This window comes from Pollachius pollachius (assembly GCF_949987615.1).
Source record: "Pollachius pollachius genome assembly, chromosome: 2".
Lineage (NCBI taxonomy): Eukaryota > Metazoa > Chordata > Actinopteri > Gadiformes > Gadidae > Pollachius > Pollachius pollachius.
The window spans coordinates 16,454,641-16,480,793 of NC_136935.1; the positions used below are offsets into that span (position 1 = coordinate 16,454,641).

At 45.7% G+C, this 26,153-nt stretch overlaps 1 protein-coding gene across 1 annotated transcript; it reads left to right on the forward strand.

Moving 5' to 3' along the window:
* Positions 1 to 414: 414 nt before the first annotated feature.
* dachc (dachshund c) lies at positions 415 to 24,938 on the forward strand (the record flags this gene model as incomplete). Its single annotated transcript, XM_079730481.1, has 11 exons — positions 415 to 1,025; positions 8,870 to 8,982; positions 12,454 to 12,564; positions 16,575 to 16,771; positions 17,170 to 17,290; positions 17,385 to 17,522; positions 21,190 to 21,377; positions 21,928 to 22,078; positions 22,989 to 23,117; positions 23,432 to 23,509; positions 24,810 to 24,938. The coding sequence occupies 11 exons, from the start codon at positions 415 to 417 to the stop codon at positions 24,845 to 24,847; spliced, it is 1,875 nt and encodes a 624-aa protein (XP_079586607.1). The 3' UTR covers positions 24,848 to 24,938.
* Between the last annotated feature and the right edge of the window lie 1,215 nt (positions 24,939 to 26,153).

A 26,153-nucleotide genomic window follows, 5' to 3' on the forward strand; every position in this document is an offset into this window, starting at 1 on the left:
TGTCGAGTGCATTCTTTCCTCCTCTACTCCTCTTTTTCATGTTCTCTCTCCTCTCTCTCTCTCTCTCTCTCTCTCCCTCTCCCCCTCTCCCTCTCCCTCTCTCTCTAAGAATATGTTCTAGTTAAGGCCCCTCCTCTATATGATAATGTCACAGTAGCATCTCTAGCGCTAGACAATCCCCTTTCATTCTATTTGAAGAGTGTGATCTGTTTTTTCACAGGCGCACCTTGTCCCCTCCTCACATTTTTACCCACACTCCGCGCAGTAGCCGGCTACTATTCGCGGTTGTATATTTTGTTTGTTGAAAAGGGAGAACCTACGAGCGTGTAGACACTTCAACGAAGTTACTTTTCGGCACAAGACTTTCGGCGCCCCCTGAAGTTGACTTGCTAATTTTTCTTTTCATCTTGGGACATGACCGCAATGGCTTCCCCGGCTGCCTCTGCTCTTCTCCCGTCCGCTCCCCTCGGCCACCATCCGCCCCCGATCTCCACCTCTCCGGCCAACAACTCTCCGCCACCTGCGGCCACCTCCACCTCTTCTTCCCCGACACCTCCCGCCGTGGCGCACCCGGCGCTGCTTCACCCCTTCAGACCCGATCTCCTACTCCCACTCCCGAACGGCGGGACCACGTCGATCAACGCCATCAAAAAGACCAGCGTCGTCCCGACGATCAGCGCGGGTAAACCCGCGTACGCCACCCCGTCGCCGGTGGAGAACACGCCGCAGAACAACGAGTGCAAACTGGTGGAGGTGAAAGGTGCGAAGCTGGCCTCGTTCACGGTGAAAGACGCCGAGCTGATTTGCCTGCCCCAGGCGTTCGACCTGTTCCTCAAGCACCTGGTCGGGGGGCTCCACACGGTGTACACCAAGCTCAAGCGACTGGACATAACCCCGGTGGTGTGCAACGTGGAGCAGGTCCGGGTGCTCCGCGGGCTCGGGGCGATCCAGCCAGGGGTGAACCGCTGTAAACTCATCTCCATCAAGGACTTCGAGGTACTCTACAACGACTGTACCAACGCAAGGTGAATTGAAACGTGGTCTCGCATATCGTCGTGTGTGTGTGTGTGTGTGTGTGTGTGTGTGTGTGTGTGTGTGTGTGTGTGTGTGTGTGTGTGCGTGTGTAAGTGCGTGGTTGTGTTTGTGTGTGTGCGTGTGTGTGTGTGTGATAAGAGTGGTAACTTTGCTCGGCGACGGTTTAAACACTAAGGATGATCAGGCTAAGTTTAGGCTGGGGCTGATGATTAAAAAGTAGGGTGTGATGTGATGTGGAAGATTTTGACAACGTTGACGACCAGGATAATGAATTCTAATCCTTATCCTTCAAACTCGTTTCACCCACTCTTTAAAGTTTTCCCTTAATAAGTTGTGTTATCGAATCATCTCTCCCCACGCAATAACGCACACACACACACACACACACACACACACACACACACACACACATACACACACACACACACACACACACACACACACACACACACACACACACACACACACACACACACACACAGCCGTTGTATCAGACTCTGTCATTCTGAGAAATTGATTCTTCACAGAAATTAATTAATTTTCATTTGGCCCCAAGCGGCAGCTTAAATCAGGACAAACTCTCGGCTGATCCTCTTCCTCCTGTATTCTTCCCTTCTCTCTCTCTCTCTCTCTCTCTCTCTCTCTCTCTCTCTCAGTGTCTCTCTCGTTCCCTAATAACTCGCTGTCTTATCATATCAACACTCTTTAGCCCTGAGCCACAGCAAAGAGGAGATGATTAAACGAATTCTCGGTATTTATGATGCGATTATGTAAATTAGCCATTTCCTACTACTCCTCCAATGGTGACCAACTACACGGGTCATCAATCCAATACCCAACAGAGATGTTTGGATAAAAGGAACTAAATTGTCTGGGATTTTAAGTACTGGTCTGTGGTGCTCAACATACATATGGGCATGCTTGTAGGGATTGAACATGCTTGTATAGGAATTGAATTACTAGTTTGATATAGTTAATCCATATTAGTTATAGCAATGATCCAATTTACAGCTGTCATTGAAATCCAGCTTTAAATAGAGGATAACTCAGGATTGTAGCTACATCCCAAAGCAGACTTATTAACTTATAATACCCCCAAATAACGATGAAACTAATTGAGTTAAATGAAGCCTGAGGCACTTTTAGAAGCCTACTTATTTTCCAGCCTACTTATCCACATGTGATGCTCAATTTGCAGACCCACCTTTTCTGAAAGTGTGCTAAATAAATATGCTGCATGTTTTTTTTTTCTTAACATGCATTGCATTGCCTTGCGCTATCCTTTTGATTTTTTCAGAACCAGAAGTGGAAGTGCTTATAGCAGCATAGTTTGCTCCTCTGTCATTCACCCCTAAAATAATTACTTTTCGATGATCTAAGGGATAAGCAAACGTCCCAAAGGGATTCCGCTTAACCAGTGGTAACACATTGACCTCATAATAAAAAAACAGCACAGCAACGTGCACCTTGTGTTTCTTTTGGGATTTCCATGTCAGGTGTTAATGGGCTTGTATATCACTACCACCCCCCCCCCCTCCAAAAGCCCACAGTCCCTTCTGCATATGTGTGTTGTGTGTAATTATCAACAACACATAAAACTCAAACAAAGGAGAGAAAAAACAACAACACCAACCTTTAGCTAATGAGACCATAGAACACATACTAACTTCAAATGACTTCTAACACCCTCGTGTTTGAGGACTTCACATGTATCACACAAACAGGTCTTTCTATGACGGATACGGTCTGAAGCTGTATGTCGTAAATAATGTTTTCCATGAAGTGAGTGAAGAGCTATGGTTTTAATGTGTTGTTACACACACAACTTTCTACCCAGTTTGCTTAATAGGCTGAGATGTGAGCTCTGGTGGAGCGGGACATGATTTTATGGCTTAGTAACATTGTCAGCGTTGTGGTTACTGATTAGATGGCTATCACTTATTATTTTTCCAAAGTTGAGCAGTGTAGGTGAAAAAATAAAACATCCTTTATTGACATTACTTGGAACAGTGTGATCTACCTAGATTCTCTGAGCACGGTGTTTGCTCTGGCTCATCAATTATATTCTTAGTCTGTTTATTCATTTTTTTGTTTGCATGTTCACATTTTATGTGTATTTCTCAAGAACCGGTTGGCTCCAAATACACCTTGAAATGTCATATTTTCATCATCAATTCTGTTTCCCTGTGTCTCCTCCACATAATCCCTTTTGAGTGTGTCAACACACAGGCACTCCCACACACACAAGTGCGCACACACTGACACACACACACACACACGCACGCAATGACCATTGACTCATCAAACCGTGAAGAAGGACTGACTTCATTCTGAGTCAAAGCCTTGCTATAACTCACACATAGGTGGCACAGTCGCACTCACACACACAAACACCACACACACGCTCGTGCGCACACACTCACACACCCAGGGTTGCATGGTCACGGCTGTGTGTTTGCTGGCTTAGCCGGTAAATGACATTAGTTCCACACAGAGAAGTTGGCGTGTAGGAAGGCAACCTAATACTCCCTGCTTTTTGTAACCCCCCCCCCCCCCCCCCCCCCCGACAAAGGAACAGTTTCATTCTCTGTCACCAATACACATCAGAAAGCCCAGGTCAGAGTGTGTTTATGCCCCACTGCCTGTGTGTCTCTGCGGAGGTAGAGCATGCGGCTGTGTGTGTCAGCGAGGGGTGTCCACACCTATGAGGGCATTCTGTTACCAGGCTTTGTCTAAGATACTGGCCTGGGTTAAAAGGATGAAAATGATACCGCTCTCTGTTGTACAAGACGGCTTTATCACACACACACACACACACACACACACACATTGTATAAGATATAGGGTGTCATTTAAAAAGCGACACTGACAGGATTTTCTTTCTTCTGCGTTATTACTTTCAATAAAGCCTCAGATTTTCTTTTTTATTATTCTGCATTCTACTTTTGATGTCAACATCTTTAATGTACTATTTAAAAAAGATGAGAGGGACCTGAAATAACAATGGCCCGTGGAATGTGTCATAAAGGAATGTGTTTTTGACAGACTAATGCTATATAATTATGAGAATGAAACTTTTAAGATATTAACGTGCAAACGCGCACAATCTCTTCCCCATTTTGTGTATGTGTGTGTGTGTGTTGGGACACACACAACCATGGCTATATAGAAAGCCTTAAAGAATGCAATGCCAAAAAAAGAGAAATTACCATTGATGTCAAATGATAAATGATCAATAGAGTGATGTTGCCTGCAGAGAGTCAAACAAAAGCCAGCCGTGTGTGTTCCACAGTGGCGAATCCCGGCCATGTGAAATTGGCACGGCGGTGGTTGGTGTGTGTGTGTGTGTGTGTGGGAAGGTGGGCTTCTCAAAGCAGAGCACCTCCAATCCATAACTCACTGTCAAAGGGAGAGGGGGGAGGGGGGGTGGATAGAAATCTAGATGGGGGGGGGGGCTGTTTGGCTGGCTGGTGGGCGGGGGGGGGGGGGGGGGGGGGGGGGAGTTGGATCTCAACTTTAACCCCCACTTCTTTTGACCCCAACTTCTTTTGATGTTTGATAGAGCAGAGGGAAGAGTATGATGGGACAGTTAGGGCCTCTTCATCTGCCAGTATGATGAGCCTCAATGGAATACATACACACACACACACACACACACACACCCACCCACACACACACACACACACCCACACACACACACACACACACACACACACACACACACACAGTCTTGACATCTCCCTGACCCTGGTATGTGGGAGAGGAATGCTGGGCAGTATCAGTTCGGGAGATCAGATTCTTGCCGTGATCAAACGTTTTCTCTGTATATTGTATATGTTTGTGTAAGTGTGTGCGTGGGTTTTTGTGTATATGCGCATGTGTACGTGCACATACTCACATGCACGCACGCACACACCAATGAATGTATTTTGTATCTCCTTGCTCCAACTGCTTTTGTCATGACATCATCACATCGGCTTCCCTAATAACAATAGTGTATCAGGGTTTCAGCCTTCAATTTGAGAGGGAAACTGCAGCATCAATCTTCCTTCTCACACTAACTGGCAGCATAAGTCTTGCTGCATAAACAAGACAATGATCTAATTTATCAAGCAAGGCCGTGACAACGAAACGAACACACAGGCGCGCTGACAGGCATGGGATGGCGTTTGGTGTGTGAGCCGAGGAGAAAGCCCACTCTGGCTCACAGTCACCACACAACCCTGTTGGAGCTGGGTGTCTCACTTCCCGTACGCTCCACCGTCTCAATAAAAGACTTGAACACATGCGTGCAGACAAACACACACACACACACACATACTCGGGCATGCATGCATGCTTTACACACACATACATACACACACATACGCAAACACACACACATGCAAAAACTCAAACACACGTGCACAAAAATACACACACATACACAGACTTACTCGTGCACGCATGCATGTTTTTACACACACACACACACACACACACACACACACACACACACACACATACACAAACACACATACTCGCACACACATATTCTCACACAAACATACACCCCCCTAACACACAAACACACATGGACAGCTGCTACCTATCAGCACCTCGATCCTTCCAGACCAGTAGCTGTTCCACTGTTTTGACTGTAACACTTCCTCCTCTTTCATTACCTTTCGCTCCCCATGTGTGTTTGTGCGTAACAGAGAAAAACCCAGAGAAAGAGACTCTGCAGCGTTTTGTTATGTTTTGTTTCTCTTCCACCTGTGCTAAGCCCCAGCTGCCATGTTAAGAGCGTTTTATGTTTCAGGTATCACACACACACACACACACACACCCAAGCGCACACACACACGTACACACACACACTCGCTGTGCACACAATTTTGCCGTTAGATTTTGAGGTCAAGACTCAATGCACAGTGAACCCTCTTGAAAAATGTGTCTGCGGTTGTGTGTGTGTGTGTGTGTGTGCATACGTGTTGCTCTGTGTACGTGTGTGTGTGTGTGTGTGTGTGTGTGTGTGTGTGTGTGTGTGTGTGTGTGTGCGTGTGCATGTGTGGCCAGTGTTGGCATGAGGGAGGACGTCTGGGTGAGATTTTAATTAAAGTTTGAGACAAAGAGGTCATAAGCCATACACCCCCTCTCTTGCACAGAAACTCACTCTCTCGCTCTCTCACACAAACACACACACACACTCATATGCACACTCATACACATACAATGCACTGTTTTCTTGTCTCCCCCTCCCCCTCCTCTCTCTCATTCCATCCCCTCAGCTTGATGACTTTTCCATGAAAGGCTTTTTCATTAATCCTACCTCAGGGAACCAGTGCTCTCCTACTAACACACAGACACACACACACCCACACGTGTGTGTGCACACACATACACACACAAACACACACACACACACACACACACACACACACACACACACACACACAAATAAATTCACATATAAGCACATACAGATACATACAAAAGCATGTAAAGTGGAACAGACACAGACACACACAGACACACACACATCCCCCCCCACACACACACACATCAGCCTCTGTGGGTCACTTTGATGTATAGCAAAGTACCTGCAGACTAAACACAAATGAGGTCCTGGGTCTTTCTGCTTCTTAAAACACAACAGACATGCGTACACACACTGGGGTCATTAATTAGGTTGTTCAAATAAACGCACTGAGGGAAATGGACGGAACTGTAGTAAAAGTGTAGTCTTTGGTCTCTGTTATAGTCCCCGCAGGTTGGGCCTGTTTTATGTGTGCGTGTGCATGTATGTGTGCGTGTGCGTGTGCATGAGCGTGTGTGAGTGTGTGTGTTCTACATGTGTTCACCTATTTTCCAACTCAGCTGGAATAGAACCGTGTCACTCCATCTTCAAACCTGATGCCGAAAATAAACACTTCCTGCTTTTGTCAACCGTTGTTTGTCTGGCTCTATATGTAACAAAAAAAATTGACTGCATGCGTAGTACACTGCAGGCACACTTTGGGTTTGCCCAAAAGCACACTCTATCCCAGTTGAACACTTATGGTCAACTACTTCAATGTCTGGCTGGGGTCTTTACAACAGTCTTTTAGGTGTGTGTGTGTGTGTGTGTGTGTGTGTGTGTGTGTGTGTGTGTGTGTGTGTGTGTGTGTGTGTGTGTGTGTGTGTGTGTGTGTGTGTGTGTGTGTGTGTGTGTGTGTGTGTGTGTGTGTGTGTGTGTGTGTGTCTGTGTGTGTGTGTGAGTGTGTAAGAAAGAGCTAGAGAGTATCTCTATGCGCAGGTGTATAACGATGTGTTTGTGTGTGTTTGTGTTGAGAGTATGTGTGTGTCTGTCGGAGTGTATGTATCTAGGTGTGTTTGTGTGCGTGTGTGTGCGTGTGTGATATCTGATGTCAGCTGTCACATCCCAGTCGGTCTGGGCCCATAATAAGAGACAATAATAACAACTCATTAAATCTGAGGGCAGGAACTGTGGAGCTCATCGGCTCATCAAATTAACCTTTTGAACACTTCAGACACACACACGAATGCACACACACACACACACACGAAAACGCATATGTACACACACTCAATCGCAGGATATCTGCTTTTCACGTGCAGTTTGTCACTACACAAGCGCTATCCTTTTTTCTGTGCCCCCCCCCCCCCCCCCAAACTCACCCCATCCAACACACACACACACACAGCCACATACGCAGCAGCCAGTGGGTGTGTCAACAGGGGATTGGTCCATTCTGCCGGGTAATTGATGAATTATATGCAATATGCAAATGAGATGCCATTAATCTCCTGACTGACAGCTTCGTTTATGAGGCCTTAATGACGGCTGGATTAGATTCTAATTAAAATCTGCTCAAAGACACACTGCTGCTGCTCTCCTTTTCCTCTACCTTCCTCAAACTCAACTCTCTCTCTCTCTCCCCACTCTCTCTCTCTCTCTCTCTCTCTCTCTCTCTCTCTATCTCTCTCTCTCTCTCTGTCCTTCACTCTCTCTCTCTCTCTCTCTCTCTCTCTCTCTCTCTCTCTCTCTCTCTCTCTCTCTCTCTCTGTCCTTCGCTCTCTCCCTCACTCTCTCTGCGATATGCCCCGGTTCTCCACATTCCCTCATTCCAAAATCCTGTGCTTTTCAAGTGCAACCTGTCCTCTACCTTGTTGGATAACTCTTGGAATCACTCTGTCTTTCCTCTCCTACCTCTCTGATTTCTCTTTACGATATAGCCATCCTATATATTCACTTCCCTCCAGACCCTCTTTTTTTTCACTTCACACACACAGACGCACAGACATGTACACACACACACACACACACACACACACACACACACACACACACACACACACGAGCCTGTGTTGTCAATCCAATAAGGCGGGAGATGAGCTGTGCTGGCTGTCATTAAGGCTGATGTGGCCCGTGTCATTCTCTTGTCAGGACATTCACACTGCTTAGTCAGAGCCAAAGTGATGTCTGACAGCTTTTCGCATGCTACTTCTGGGATGGATTGAGCATGCCTAGTACAATCAAACCATAGGAATCGGGTATTAATGTCATGTCAAGTGCTTCCTTTACGTTTTTTGACAAGTTGGGATAATGACTTTGATGGGTTTTTGTGTATTTGTGTGTGTGTGTGTGTGTGCCTGTGTGTTTGTGTGTGTATCTAAATGCATGTTTCTGTGTGTGTGGTTGTGTATTTGTTGCATGATATGTGTATGCAAGTGGTTTAATATTAAATCAAAGAACACAGAGGACGCGCGTTTGTAACCCATGAGAGCAGTTGAGTGATCTAAGGTGTCTGTGCTTCTAACCCTCCCGCCTCTCTCCCTGTGTCTCCTGCAGCTCGAGGCCTGGCAGACCGCCGAAGAGGCTCCAGAGTGTGACATCTTCAGAGTGCGGCTCCCACATGGTGTCTCACAGTGGGCTTATGTCTGCTGGTATCATGCCCCCTGCAGGTAGGACCCCCCCCCCCCCTCTCATAGCACATAGCAACCCCAGAGACAACACTCATGCCAAGTGAGTGACAAAATGTTCAGACACTCTTGGTACAATCTGTGAGTCTATTCATTTATGAATTTGTATATATTTCAGTCACAAAAACCTTAATCACATGTTCAAAGGAAATTAAAAAAGGTTATCACAGAAAACGATTACGGGAATGAATAGAAGTCTTGAACGTATGCAAAAGGTAACATGAAAACCAATACCAGCAACAAATACATATATATAAAAAAATAAATAAAGCTTTCCCTTTAACGGTTCCACAGGAACATTGTCCGGGGGCACTTTGTTCTAGAACATAGATGCATATCTCTGTGTTTGTGGCTGATTTGTTTGCGCAGGCTGATGAGCACTTGCTTCGGCCATGTTTGACTGACCTGGCATCCTGTCAGCTGTGTCATGAATTAATTAACGTTTGGTTGAAGGAACCTGGATAGGCAGCCATTGGCTGATGCCGTGCGTGCTGCCGTGCTGCTAAACCCCTAGCATAGGATTTGCCGTATGCTAGGTGGCTAGCCTGTTGTGTGTGTGTGTGTGTGTGTGTGTGCGTGTGTGTGTGTGTGTGTGTGTGTGTGTGTGTGTGTTCTCTTTTTACTAGATCCCTTGAAAAAAGTCTTTACAATAAATGCACACATTTTTATGACATGTCAAAAGAATTATGAAGTAATGGGAAGAGTGTTATTCAAGGGTTGAGAATTATAAATGATCTATGCTGTATCTGAAATGTCAGCATTTTCGAGTTTTTGGGGTTTTCTCAACTATGGTTTTAAATTGCATTTTGGTAGCATTCAATTGAAAACTTTTTGGGCAAAAGATTATCCAGTAGTCTGGGTTCTAATAGAAATAAATCAAAGTTTTACTACGATTATGTATTTTTTTTATACTTTTCTATTATAATGCATGTCATCTTACCCATGTCCCAGGTTCTCCTGTCCGTAGTAGTTGTTAGGGTCCTCTCAGTGTCAGGTGTTCATTTAGTAAACATTCAGTGGACAAGAGGCATAAGAAGCTGCTGTTTGTTGACATGTTTCAAAGCCCTTCTGCAATTCTACTTCCCCAAGCTGTGATGGAAATGTTGAGCAAAGGTTTCCAACTATTATCTTTACACTAGGATATATGGCACAACGACCACAGTTACAAATATGATTTAATAATGTGCTTTTGTAGTTATTATTCTTAGAAAAGTAGTGTATAAAGGTGATATATAAAGGAAACTAAATGATATTATTTTGTTAAAGTATACATATACAGTATATTTAATGAACAGTAAGTATAGTAATAAGGGAGAATGTGTCTGTAGCATTTCCTCTCCAGGCTCTGTGCCGTGACGTTAGATTGTTTGTTATCTCAGTCTCAGGAAGGACACGTTTGTGATGTTATGGTGTTAAATCATTAGCTTATTACCAAACAATTTCTTGCTTTAAAGTGGAAGCAAATGTTCTTCTGCCTCTTCTCTGTCTGTGTGTTTGTGTGCATGTTTGTGCATGCATGTGTGCGTGCGAGCGTGCGTGCACACATATATGTGTCACAGGGAACAAGAGAGAAAGTAATTGCGGGCACCTCGCAGCTCTAAAAGTTGCCCTTGGCTTTGTGCTTTTCACCGCAACCTGATCTTTTCATTCAGCACCTCAAAAGAAGCCATTTTCTATTAGTCTCCGCTTCCTCTCACTGTTCAAAGGTACTTCAGTGTGTGTGCGTATGTGTGTGTGAGTGTTTGTGGGTGGGTGTCTGTATGTGTGTGTGTGTGTTCAAGAGCATCTTTTTGAGTGGGAAAAGAGTCTTCTTCAAGCAAAGGAGAGGGCATGGCAGCAATGTCAACTCTGCTGATTAGAACTGGCCAGGAGAGGGAGAGACACACACACACACCGTCTCTTTCCCTGTGTGTGTGTGTGTGTGTGTGTGTGTGTGTGTGTGTGTGTGTCGGTGTGTGTGTGTCGGTGTGTGTGTGTGTGTGTGTGTGTGTGTGTCAAAGAGGGCGATAAAAAGGGAGGAGGTAAGAAAGACAGGGGAAAGGAGGACATTTGAGCGTAAAAGGCAGAAAGAAAATCTTTGATGTGATCCTCATTGGTCTCGCTCACTTTGGCGCTCTCACAGACACAGACACACACACTCACACACACACACACACACGCACACGCACACACTCACACCCACACCCACCCACACACACACACACACACACACACTCAGACTCAAACACATACCCATGTGCACACGACAGAACAGAGTGGCTTATGTCCCGCTGTGATGCTGACATTTGAAAAGGTAGAGTGAGGAAAGGGGATGTGAGGGGAGGAGGGAAGAAAGGAGAATAGGAGATGAGAGGAGAGGAGATGAGAAGAGAAGGGACAATTTGTTGTGGTTGCAGAGGACTCAGAAAAGCAGACTTATGGACAAGCAGACAGACAGAAGACTTACCTCAAACACTCTTCATAAGAACGTCGTTCGATAAAATTCACAGAAACACGTGAGGAAGACTATTCCAAAATGTGAGAAATGTAGAAATTGCAATTGCTTACTAGAGGACTGTAAAAAAATAAGTCCTTTGTATCTTATGTCAGGAAATGAAGAATTAGGCTTGTTTGTGTTCTCTGGATGAAGCTTAGCCGGCCCCACCGGTTGCTTAGCTTGGCTGGCTTTAATAATTCAATGTTTGTTTCACAGAGAGCTACTGCAATCGCAACGCCGTTACTCTGTTTCGTCCCAAATCTCTCTTGTCAATTTTTTTTATTATAACAATAGCCAAAGTCACAATCATGTATTGGACATCAAATGAAAAATACAGTTAGCATTAAATCAAATTCATAATTTGTTTCTGCAAGAAACGCTACATATAGTTTGCCAGACAGACATTCTTTTTTTTTAATAGGATTGTGGTGGAAATATCTTACTAAATCTGACATATATATCAACATTACATATGTAATGTCCCACTAATATTTTCCATTCCACAAATAAATGTACAAAGCATGATTATATTATTTGTGACTTTTGAATGAACATAAAATTGCACCGGCCATGCCTTGGTGTGGAGTTGAACTCGCAGTGCGGTGAACTGTCCTCCCTGCCTTGCAGAGGTGCAGTGCCCCTGTGTGGGAGAGATGGATGTCTTGGCTGGTTCCTATCACTGCTTATACGCCGGCAGACTAAATGACCAGTGCAGCGGTGCAGTCAGGATGAATGGCTGGCCTCTCTCTTCCCGTGACAACCACCTACCTTCCCATCACACTAATCCTCTGGCCGGGTCATTGATCTGACTTGTATTGATCGATTCCTTTTCTTTTCCTTTTCTTTCAATCTTTCTTGCTTTCTTGCTTTCTTTTCTTTATTTCTTTCTCTCTATTTCTGTTTGTTTCTTGGTCTTTCTGTCTGTTTCTTGATTGTCTTTAATCTGCTGCTCTCACTCCCTCCCTCAATCCTTCTAGGTCTCTCTGCTCTGGCCAAGAAGATCAAGTTGGAGGTGATGAGTGGTTACCATGGCAGTCAGCGGCATGGAGGCCCAAACGGAGAGAATGGTGATCACAACCCCGGTCTAGGTGTGTATCCTGTGTTCAAACACACGCTTGCACGTGCACACATACATACACACTCTCACACGCACACAAACACATCACAGTCTCATACCCCCACACACAAACACACACACACACACACACACACACACACACACACACACACACACACACACACACACACACACACACACACACACACACACACACATTCTCACACTCTCACACACACACACACACACACAACACCACATACTCTCACAAGCATACATACACACACTTACACACCCGCACTTGCACACATACATACACAATCTCACACACGCACACACACCCAAACACACCACGTCTCATACACACATACACACACACACACACACAGGACACGACAGTACTGTTTGACAATGCTTCCTAAGATTGTAATCTGTACACATCTGTTGTGGTAAATCTTTGGTTAGCCACAGAGGTTATTTTCTCTACGACTTTAGCAGCTGTGCTTATGTCTAGCAACAACGAGACAAACCAAGCTGATTAAAACCAGGATGTGAGCGCACCACGGCGCTGCATGTACACTTCCTCGCAGAAACGGTGAAAAGGAAAAACAACAACACCAAAAATGAGTCAGTGCTCCTCAGTGAGGAGGAAGCCCAAACATGAGCTATTGTCAACTATACAAAAATAACCTCTCGCGAAGAGGTACCTTTCTCACTGTCCTAGTTTATAGCAAACATTTTGAATGTAGTTGGGATTAAGGACCTAAGAGTTCTGAATGTGTCTGTTAACGTCTCATTTTGAGTACAGCACGTGTGTGGCATCAGGGCCCTCAGCTTACTCACCGAGCCTTAATCACTCCATTCGTTTTACATTGAATGAGGAAAAGAAAAACAAATCACCACTAAACTTACTTTGAAGGTTCGGTCGCTGCCCCCCCACAGATCACGCCCCCCTCCGCCCTCCCTCCCATGTTGTTGACGTGCTTCCATGCCGAGCGTTACCGAGACCGAGTGCATTAGAGTCAGGGGGGGATCATGCGGGCTCTCGCTTTGATTTCAACATGAACGCTGTTTAACAAACGGGTTTTGGTGGGGTGTGGCGAGGAGGGGGATGTTTTCCATCAAGTTTCACTTAGCCCCCTACTTGTCTCCCCCCTCCTCCTCTCCTCTCCGCCACCAACACATCCCCCCCCCCCCGACGCATCCCCCGTCTCCGCCCCCCCCACATGCCCCCTCACCCACCCCACCCCACCCTCCTACAAATCACCCCTAGGAACAAAGCAGAGCGAGAGAGAGCGAGGGAGCACCTGGGAATTGACTCCACTCTGCTTCCTCGGGGGCCAGGAGACATTTACATATGAATTTGAGACCTAGTTGCGCTCCTTGCAAAGCAGTCTCGTAAATATGACTCATGTTCAAGGCTACGGGATGATATCCTTATTTGTCACTCGCTGTAAAAAAAAAGATTTGAATAGCATATTCACAAACAGGACGCCACATCGCGGGATGTAACAACCTCTCATGAATAGGAATGATTTGTAACCGTCCTAATTTATAACAAATTCTTGAAATGTGGGCAGAATTTGTAATTCAGAATTTCTCTGTTGGTTGGTCTGTAAGCGTCTGTCTTTCTTCGGGTTGCCCAGAGAAGGCACGGGAAAAGGGAAAAGCCGGTAAATAGGCCGAGCAATAAAGAGTACCTGGATGACAGAGGGACGGTTTGGATGAAGGGCTGAGGCCAGATCAATAGGCTTCTCTCTAATTCACTATCTTGAATGCAAACGACAACCGCCGGACAATCGATGGGAGAACGGGCCTCTGGGCGCACAACGGGGACACACAAGCACACACACGCACACACACACACACACAGACACACACAGACGCGCGTTGCCCCCGCTGTTATCGACAGGTTAAAGTGACATCAGTGTGTTTAGACAGATGAAAAGGCTTATGGGGCTCTGTGTGGAATACAGTATGAGCCTAGAACAAAACACACACACACACACACCCAAACACACACACACATAGAACAAAACACACACTCACACACAGACACACAATGCTTAAATGCGGTGAGACTTGAATGATCAGATGAGCCCGTCTCCACTGACCTCTGTGCACCGGCATGTGTGTGTGTGTACACGTGCGTGTGCATGATGTTGTGTGTGTATGCGCGTGTGCCGCGTGTTCAGGCTTTGATGTGAGCGTGTTTCCCCTCCTGTGTTTAAACCTATGTTAATGTACATGCATTTGCACACATACTCACGCCCCTCAGTGACCTGATGTGCATGAATAGTGCATGTTTCTTCTTCCCCGGTGCCTCTCCCCACACTCCCTCTTGACGGCGTTGTTTACCCTTAGCATGCCCTCACTAAGTCCTACTGCATCTGTGTACAGTTAGCTGGCGGCATGGTTACCACCAGCTATTATAAACCTGTAAAGTATAATCACCGTTAATGACAAAGTCAACTGGAAACACGTCACGGACCCACAATAATACACACAACATACACACGGATGCACGCAGGCCGCAGAAACGCACAGACACACTTACACACAAACACAAACACACACACGGATAAAGGCAAGCAGACATAAACGCACACACACACCGTCATGGATGCAGGCAAGCAGACATGAACGCGCACGCACACACACACACACCCGGATGCACGCAAACACTCTCTAAAAAAAGGACACAAACACACATGCAAACACATAAGCACACACACATACATCAGCATAGTGTGTTTTTCCATACTGCCACCCACAGCCTTATGGGAAGGAACAGGCCCCATACCAGAGCTAAAACCACTACAAAGGCAATCTCGGATTACACACACACACACACACACACACACACACACACACACACACACGCACACATAGACACACAAACAAATGCTGAGTGTGACACCTCATAGGCAGGAGAAGAGCAGGAGCAGGCATTTCTGTATTTAACAAGATCTTCTGGGAAATTTACAGTAACTGTTTGTTTACAGTAATGGTTTGTTCGTGTAAACATAAGAGAGGCACTTTGACTTTTGATGTTCTTTAATGAAACATCAGGGAGAGTGAAAGGGAGGAGGAAAGAGGGGAGTGAGGGAGACGGATGGGGGGAAAGGTGGAAGTAGTGTTTTAAGGGATGGAGGAGGGTAATGGAAGGTGAGGGGAGAAGTGGGAGAGGAGCTTAATATGTGGCGTTGGCTGCTGCCCGACGCAAAGAGCAGCTGGTTATTTAGCTTCATTCAGACAGATCTTTTGTGTGGAGCGGTTTCTGCTGTGGGCGAGAGAGAGTTATCTGCCAAGCGCACAAAGCGAAGCAAGCCACCGGACATATGTCCAATTGTATTATTGTATTTCATTATTTATCTTGCTTTCCCTTCTTTGTTTCTGTCCTTCTTTCTTATTCTTTCGTTTCCTATATTTCTTCCTTTCCCTTCCTTCTCACCTTCCTTCCTTTTTCTATCTGCCATTTGTTGTTTTTTTCAACAAAGTTAATGTTTGTAAAAAAAAAAAGTATTTTTGTTCCTTTGCACTTGTTCTGTTATTTGTAACAATCGTGTGGAGTAGAGTCCAAGATTTTTCCCTTTGTGTTTATAATTACCCAGCAGGCATTGCTGGCACACGACCAGGACTGCCATCAGCTTCTTTTGTTCCACTTCCTCCCTGCGTTCCTTTTGTTTATGTTTTTCCTTTTATTAAATGATAAATATTTATCATTTCTCTCTGGCCACCACAGGACCGTTTGTTTCATGAAAGAGCAAGGATTGAAATGACACACTAGGGTGCTGTTCAATGGGAAGGGTTTTTTATTCCAACGAAGCGCTTTGTAAACCCTGAACTGGGATGTATCAGAATACAAAGTGCATGAGCCCTCTTTTACTGTTTAGAGATTTATTTTTTGGATTGAAACTGTATCTTCTCCTATCAAGTGTCTTTGTAAGGAAGACGTTTTTTTTTTATAGTTTTATATATTTAATTGAATTGTAACAGTTTAATTGTAACTAACTGCGTATTGTTTTAACCTCCCTCCAGGTCTGGATCAGCTGCCCTTCATGATGATCTCACATCCGCTGATACCCGCTAGCCTGGGGCAGGCCTCCGTTTCCATGGCGATGGGCCAGATGAACCGACTCAGCACGTTGGCCAGCATGGCCAACGCGGCGCAGCTCCACCACCATGCCAGCCACCAGGCCAGCTTGCAGGCCCGCCTCCCGGCCTCCGTCATCAAGGTAAGGCCACGCTGCCGGTGGGTGGTGGAGCAGTCGGGGTCATGGCAGGGTTAAGGAGAACTCCTGTATTGCTTCTTCTTTTCTTTTTCAATCATTTTACGCAGATAATCTCCAATACTTTTTTGGCTTGTGCTGAAAATTAAAAAAATTAAAAATTATTATTTATTCATAGAGAATGGAATCATAGACCACACAACCCTATTAGATTAGAATTATATATAATTTATAGGGATTAAGCCCAAAACCTCAATTAGCCTGTATAACCTGTATCAACCTGTATAAATAAAACATCCTTTGTTTGTTTTAATTCTTGGTTATACATGTCCACCTATTGCGCACGCATGCATATACATGTCGGCACGAGGTGTTGCTATCATAACAATTGTTTGGCCCTGCAGGAGCGAGTCCGGGACAGCCCCTCCCCTTCTGCCTCATTGGACGACGCCCAGGTATCTTCCAATCAGGACAGCAGCGTGTCAAGCTCACCGATACACATGGACCGCACCGGAGAAGCCACGCGTATGAGCTGTTTAACAATGCGCACGTTTCCATATCTGTTTTGTATGAATTCACGAGGTCAGCGTTGAGTAATTGAAACCCCTATCATTTCCAGACCTCCACTTTGATGGACTGTCAGCCAACCTGAGTGTGTTGGGCCACCCCCCCAGTCTGGGCCCCGGGGCCAGAGGCGCGGATCTGGCGGCACTAGAGTACAGCGTCAAGGACGGCAAACGGAACCAGGCCGAACGCGGTACGCTTCCTCATTGTAGAACAACAACAACAACAACCCTCACCCCTCACATCCTGAGCTGCTGTTTTTTTTAGAGCTACAGCCCGTCCGTTGTCTTTGATTTTTCTCGTAAGCCGAGACACTTCAGACCTGACGTTTAATATGGTAAATCGGTGTTCCATTAAAACGCCTTGTTCATCAACACAGAAAGGTGCGAGCTGCATGGTAATAACGGCATTAGCACTCCTTGCTCCCTATATTGTTGCGGTGTGTGGTGTGTGTGCGGGCCCCATGCCCGGGGGCCCACACACACACTCGTACACGTTTAAGCAGTATCTCATAATAAGTGGCTACCGACTCGGGTCGGTCGCGGCCCCTCCACTGTGTCTCCCCCGCCTCCCTCCCCTCCTCGCGGCTGGTGGCCTCAGCGCTTCCTGCCGCGAGGAAAGACAAATAATTCCGTGAAACAGAGCTCCATTAGACCTGCTAGCGCTGTTACATTAGCGAGCCATTTGCCGGGCCGCGGCCTAACGAGCCAGGCGGCGTTCTTTCCTTCTGTCTCCTGCTCTCTCAGCTGGACCTCATCTGCATAACGACTGCCTCCCCGTCGTTAGGGCCCGTGTTGCCACGGCATTGCAACGTCAGTTGTTTGGTTCTCTGTCAGGGAGGTTTGCATTAGCTTAATGAGGACTGCTCAAGGACAAACAGTCAGCAGAAAATCCTACAGCCGGGGAGGGAGGGGTGGGGGGGGAGAGGGAGAATAAGGAAAGGGAGTCTTTCTGTGTGTGTGTGTGTGTGTGTGTGTGTGTGTGGGGGGGGGTGCGCTCACCATGTGCGTGTGTGCATTCATAAGTGTGTGTGTGTTTAAATGTATTCCTGTACTGAATGGCATTATTCTGTAATCAAATCTGAAATGCACAAAGGGCTGCCAGGTAGGGTTGGAGATGCTGTCAGAGATCTGTGAACATATTGATAAATCACCGACGGTCCCAACACAAGAGGCCGACATCACGATGCATTTATGCAATTGATTTCTGATTGATTTTTTTCGCATGCAAATTAAACAACTACACAATCACTATAGAAGGGGGCCCTCTTTTGTGTGTTGACCTACAACATCATAACCTACCAGGTCTGTTGTGGATGGAAGGCCCCCTCAAAGAGCACTTCAATACATTCATTCTGTCAATCCCTTGTATAATGATCTGTGTGTGTGTGTTTGTGTGTGTGTATATGCATAGTTACATTAGTGAGAGTGTGTGTGTGTGTGTGTGTGTGTGTGTGTGTATGTGTATGCATAGTTACATTAGCGAGAGTGAGAGGGGTGTGTGTGCCAGTGTGTGTGTGCCAGTGTGTGTGTGTGTGTGTGTGTGTGCATGATTGCGTTCATGTATCCAAAGTTACATTAGAGAGTGAATGAGTGTGTGTGATTGAATATCTGCGTGTGTGTGTGTCTGCGTTAGTGCGTGCGCGTATGCAGAGTTACATTGGCGAGAGTGAGAGTGAGTGTGCGTATGTGTGTGTGTTGGTGTGTGAAGAGGGGAGAGTGAGACTAGGGGAGAAGAGCAGGTTTTGGCTGTGTGTGCTCTTTCAGTGGGCTTTGAACAATGTATCCATGCAGCAAAGATCAGAGGCCATGCCTGACACCTCACTCCCATTAACCAAACATCAGCAGAATTTTATTCCCTCTCCCTCACTCTCTCTCTCTCTCTCTCTCTCTCTCTCTCTCTCTCTCTCTTCCTCGCTCTCTCCACTGTCTATCTCTCTCTCTTGCTCCCTCTCTCTTCGCTGACTGGCAGTCTTCACGTGCTGGGGTTCATTAGCCCAAGGGATGGGTGGGAGAGGAATGAAAGAGGGGAAAAAGGACAGACGAGGATGGGTGAGCGGAGAAGAAACACACAGTGACCTTGGTTAGGGAGATGTGTAAATGATCAAACGAGCTGGCAGCCGCCAACTTGTGTGTGTGTGTGTGGAGGTGTCTCTCCCAGTCCGTGTGTGTGTGTGTGTGTGTCTGTGCATGCAGGAATGGGTTCATATGCATGTGCACGTCTGTGTGTGTGTGTGTGTGTGTGTGTGTGTGTGTGTGTGTGTGTGTGTGTGTGTGTGTGTGTCTGTGTGTGTGTCTGTGTGTGTGTGTGAGGTAAAGTAGGCGTAAAACAGTAACTCAATAAAGGATCAGTCACATCCAAGGAGCCTGGGGAGCCCATGCTGCTGACTGCGCACTTCAGTGTGTGGATGTGTGTGGTGTGGGGGGTGTGTGGGTGTGTGTGTTTCGTGTGTATGATTGTGGTTGTGTTTGTGTGTATTTATTTCGTGTATAAGTTTGTGTGTGTTTCTGTCTGTGTGTGTGTTTGTGTGTGTGTCTGTGTGTGTGTGTGTGTGTGTGTGTGTGTGTGTGTGTGTGTATGTGAAGGCATGGACATTTGCATTAACGTGTGTATGTGTGTGCATGCGTGTCTGCATGGGCGTGTGTATGGGTGTGCATGCATGTGTGTGTGTGTGTGTGTGTGTGTGTGTGAGTGAGCGAGCCACAGGAGTGTATTTGGATGCCCTCCGCTGGGTCCGCCAGCACCTGCTAATTACCTTTCTTTACAGAGCAATGCTTTTAGCGAGGACTAGAGATTGGAGGTTGGGACCGTGGTGTGTGGGGTGGGGGGGGGGGTGTAGCTTTTCATCTGTGAAACACCTTGAGAGTGACAGTTACCAAGACGGGCGGCTGAGGCAGAGGAGGGGAGGTGGGTGGATTTGGAGACGAAGATGCTGTGGTCAGCTAAGTGGAGAAAACAACATCATTTGTCACAGACGAGAGAGAGCGAGAGAACGAGAGAGAGCGAGGGAAAAAGAGAAAGAGAGAGAATAGAGAGTGCGAGGGAGAAAGAGAGAGAGAGAGAGAAGAGAGAGAGAGGGAGAAAAAAGGTGCTGTACGTTCCGACTCACACCCTGTCTCTCGTCTACTCATTTCGGAAATAGGCTGAACCCTCTGGACAGGAGCGCCGTAAATGTATTAAGTTTACAACTGTTGGTTGTGGTAAATGAAGGCCGCAAATGACTCACACGAAAGCGGTGTAAATTACGTGTCATAAAACTGTCTTCTTTTGTTTTTACTTGCGCAAACATTGTGCAGGATTTTTCTTTTGTTTTGATTTGTTTTATTATCTTGTTGTTTGAGTTCAAGACTCACCAGTGCCTTTTTTTTTATTCAGCTGATTAAAACACAGCGTAAAGTGGCACAGATGGTGCGCCGTAATTCTGCTTCTTTGCCGTTTTATGGGAAATGTCAACCATAATACACGGTCAATAGACAGACCTCCAATCCCATGAAGGGTAGTTGCTTCATTTTCCCCCCAAACACAACTTGTGCACACATTTAAATATAAATCCACTGCCTGGCCCCCGTGTGCGTCTGTTGTGGGCCCCTCATACATTCGCCAAAGAAAATGTTTTCTCCTGCTCCTAGCCAGTTATTAAAATTATAAATAGGTCGTTGTTTTGTCTTCGTCTTTAGTCTATTACCGAAGACAAGTCTTTGTTCATTTCAATGACCCAGAGCAACATAGCAACCCAGCACACGTCAGGATAAAAACACATGCGAACTGCAGAGAAAATGCACAGTTTGTCCATCATATTGTGTTGTTATTATTTCTTTACAATCTTAACACTCTCCTTTCTCTGCATTTGTCTCCCTTAGACCCTGGTTCCATGACGAACGTGACGGGCAGGGAGGACAGACAGAGCTACCAGGCCCAGCGGCTGGTGCTGGGGGGCTGTGAGAGGGCCGTGTACCCCAGTGGACAGAAGTTCCAGGCGGGCCTCAATGCTCCCTTCATCTTCCCTGAAGGACTGTCCTCCATAGAGACCCTGCTCACCAACATCCAGGTGAGGCTCCAGGCAAACTGCCCATCACTGCTCTTAATAAGATGAAGAAGAATTATAAGAATTATAGTTTCAATTTGAATTATTTCTTTTTTATTTTTCCTCAAAATACACTTTCTGTTCTTCTGCTTCTTCTTCTTTGCTGTTGATATTTCTTAGTATTATCTATAGTAGTAGTCATAATATTCTAAATATTTGTGTCGTGCTATGCTGATAGGATGTCTGTGTTTGTTTTTTATTATTGTTTTAGCATCATATCATCATAGTGGAATTTGTATTCAGAATTTTATTTTATTTTTCTACATTAATTAAGAACATGCATACACTAGTCATTAATTCAATTATGTTCAACTAATTTGTCGACCCTTAACAAGAAACACTCATTCTGTTTGATCACGTTTGACGGTGAATGTACACGCGCTGTGTCCCCCCCCCCCCTTCCTAAGCTAAAGCGTTCACCCCCCGTCGGTGCTACTGTTACCGTTCCCGACGCGGCGGCGTGTTTCCGATGTCTAACCTGTTGACGTGCGCGCGCGGCCCGTGTGTCTCCAAGCAGGGTCTGCTGAGGGTTGCCATAGAGAACGCCCGGGCCCAGGAGAAGCAGGACCAGGTGGAGCGGACGGAGCTGAAGATGGAGCTGGGGCGGGAGCGGGAGCTCCGGGAGACCCTGGAGAGGCAGCTCAGCGTGGAGCAGAAGAACCGAGGTGCTTATGGGGCGATGAGCCGGGGCTGGGGGGGGTCAACCTGTTGCAGAACCGGGGGTTAATGTCGGAATCAGCCCGGAGGTTAGCTGTTGTCATAGATGGAAAGTCGTTATTGTTTTCTATTCTTTTTTTTTGTAGAAACCTCCACTTATTACATTTAGGAATATTTGAACGATGAACCGGTGGACCCGAATAAATACAAGGTCATAGAAGTCATAGAAACACTCACTTTGCATAATACATGAATGTAGTCATACATAAATTAACAAATTCAGCCCGTAAAACATACGCTTATCGGAGCCACACTAGCGTATCATTGATGCTGAGGGTTTGGTGTCTAATTTAAATAGCGTATGTTTTATTAAAGCCAGAGTCTGGAACCGTATACCGTTTATACACGTGTGCCCCTACCCTTAAAAACCAACCAAACAGCAGAATCACACCTCTGGGACAGTACCAGACACACTTATTGCCTGGTTTAAAACCAGTAGGGCTACCATTAATTAACAGTGGAGCTAATGCTGCACAACACCCAAGCAGTAGGACACAGAAATGACATATTTCTTAGATTTTCTGATGTTTTGTGATAATAATTACATCTGCATCAGTGTACAGTTACAAAGAGCCATTCCAGCAGACATTCTCTGTCTGGTTGTTTTATTTGTGTAAAACAAATCATTGAGTGAAGATGGAGCGCATGTTAAGGACGTGGAACATGAGTGAATAACAATGAATAGCAACGTCTTCATGCTGATATATTTGTAACACCTCTCTCCTGTACTCTCTCTTTCGCTCTCTCTCTCGCGCTCTCTCTCTCTCTCTCTCCCTCCCTCCCTCTCTTGTACTCTCTCTTTCTCTCTCTCTCTCTCGCTCTCTCTCTCTCGCTCTCTTTCTCTCGCTCTCTATTCAGTGCTGATTCAAAAGCGCTTGAAGAAGGAGAAGAGGAGTAAGAGGAGGCTTCAGGAGGCCCTGGAGGAGGAGGTGAAGCTCCGCGACCAGGCCGAGACCAGCCTGATGCACGCCGGAGACAACCCCACAGGTGAGCACACACACACACACGCACACACACACTGACGTTTAGTAACACATGCACAAGCACACACACAGCTGTTTCGTAACACAAACACAAAGATGACAGACAAGCCCATGAACATTTGCAGGGATTCAACGTTGTCTTTCTGTATTGCTGTGTATTAATGTCCCAGCTGGAATATTCTTGTTTTCCACATAAAATTGTCTCCAAATCTCCGATGCCATACCTCCAGTGCAACATTAGCCTCTAATTATCTGTCTTAATTAATTAATGACCAAACACCTAGCTATCAATCATCATTAGCCCTCCTCTGTTTTCAGATTTACTGACCCAGGAAGTAGATGGTAGTAACCATGACGACAACAGGCTGGACTCCAATGCAATGGTACACGGTACAGGTGTGTAGTTGTCCCATTAATGTAGATGAGATAGATAACTCAATATTTAAATACAGAGGGGCACTATTTCTTTTTTTCCAGTATAATGAAAGCTATTGAAATGAATTTACGTATACTTAATGTACAAAGTCAATCAACACCACAGTTTAATTTGACATTTTTCACAATCATTCAACCTTACCAGGATTAACTGCGGCTTAAACTTTACTTAAACATGTTCACTTTTAATATCCAGAGAATTGCAAGTGTGCAGAAATGTTGCATGTATGAATGTGTTTTTTGACCTCTGGAATGTCTCATTAATTATTCAAAAGGTGTGGTTATGGATTCATACGAGACAATTTGCGGCGCCTCTGTAAGCGTTGAGTTGACTTTCGTAATTTTCGCCTTGAGGATGATTTTTCCCAGCATGGTTGCTGTTTATTTCTGAAGGTCAATGATCTTTTTTTCCCCCTCCGTCAAACAAACTTCTTGTGAAATTCCCCTTATGCTTTCGATGTTTGACTCGCTAAGAGCTTGCAGGTGTACCGCGCGAACGAGGCGAAGGTTGACTTAATTAAATCACGCGCTGCGCCAGCCCACCGCTGCTTTTAAATAGGACAGGACACCTTATTTATTTATTTTCTCGCCCCAAGATTATTGTCTTTCTAGTGGTGCGTTAATGAGAAACTCCCCTGTGTAACCTCCTTTATAGACAGAAAAATAAAACATCTATGATCTCTCAACCCTGGCCTCATCAAAAGCGCCCCTGGTTCCAGCCCACCTCTGCTCCGAGCCGTGCCAGGGCAGGCCTACCAGACAGCCCGCTTTTTTTTCAAAGGCAGTTTTTTAATTGAATGTCAGTGAAGCAAGAAGAGAGCCGGCCACTAATTAACGGCTGTCTTAATTGTCCTCGTGATGAGTTTGTTTGGACATCATTTGCATAATTAACACCCAGCAATAAATCATTTAAAGGGGATTGTCTGTCAGACAGCAGGGCAGGATGTGGTGCCTTTGTGCCAGGAAGTTTAATAACCAAAAACAGGGGTTTTATGGAAGGCCGGGGGGGGGGGCAAAAACACTGTCAGTCAGGTCTACTTACTAATCATTCTGTATGAATGATCTTTGATGGGCCACTTAATACAAAACCCTGGCGAATATCCAGAAGAAATCAATAAAAAGCATAGGTTGACATTACAACCAGAGCGTTTCCACGCCGTCCATTCATCCGATAAAACATGACCTCAGCTGCTCCGGCCGCCGTTCACCCTCATGTATTTGATAAACCCTGACGAGCCTCTGTTTGTGTTTGTGTTCGCAGATAGCCGAGTGTTCCTGCATGCTACTGGCATGTACTGAAGTCCAGACCTGGGTGGAGGGATGGACGGGCGGATGGATGTGTGGGTAGACGGATGGAAGGATGAATGCATGGGGAGACGACGGACACGGGCGTGGCTGGAGGGATGGATGGAAGTGTGGATGGATGTGTGGGTAGAAGGGTGGACGGATGGGTGGGTGGGTGGGTGGAGGGAGGGAGGGACGGCTGGATACATGGCTGGCTGGAAGGAGGGCGGACAGATGTGCGCGGGGGTGGACAGATAGAAGAAGAGGAAGAAAACGGAGAGACACAAGCGTCGGGACAGAGGGAAGAAGGAAGACGCATCAATTGTGAGATGCCAGAGACATTCCCGGGCCATGTCAGCCGGTGTTTAGCCCCCCCCCTCCACCTCCAGCCGTCTGCGTGTTCCCCCCACCCAGGACCCTGCCGTCTGAGCCCGGTGGAGAGAGCTGTGTTATAAAATGGTTATTTGATCTTTTTCATATTGTCCAGTTTAATTTATTGCACTTATCAACAGATATCTTGGCTCTATTTGAAAAGTATTTCTTTATTTCAGAAGTGTTTCGACTTGTACTTTATTTTTTCTCTTTAAGTTTTCTTTATAGATTGTAGAAGACGATTTTACCATAGTTGTTTTTTCTTTTGTTTCTGTCTTCTTGTCAGTGATGTATATCTAAACACAAGTGGATATAAATATATATTCCCCATTTTTTGACATCATCATCAGAAACACGATGGCATGTTGTACAGCCCATAAACGCCTTGTAATGTGCTTGGTATGCAGTAGTGCAGTTTGACAATACAATACAAACCCTTTTTATTAAGATGTCTGAGTCTTTCTTTATGCATTTCACGCGGACAACCTGTTATTAGGTTTTCAATGCTTTGTTAATCAGACTTTGAGAGACTTTTCAAAGACAAGCTTTACCTTCGATGTGTGTGGGGATTTGATGTGGGTGTTCGTGTCCTATTGGCAAGGATAATAATTACATTGTAACTTTCTCTTTTTACAGATGACATATTATCGTCCTAGCAGTTGTTTTGAATGACCAGATTTTTTTTAGGAATCTGATGTGTGTGCTAGTGGGTGGGCTTTTTTTTCATGCGTCTACTTGTTTTTGTGTGTGTGTTTAGTTTTTGTGTGTGTGTGTTTGGGCGCATGGTTTCAATGTGTGTATGTCTGTGTGTTTGGTTTTTATGCGTGGGTGTGTGTATATTGTGCACTTGTCTAAATATGTGTGTGCCTTTGTTCATTTGTAAGTGTCTATGCTGGGATGCCTATTTGTTTGTGTGTTCGTATGCAGGTGTGTGTTGGGGGTGGGTATG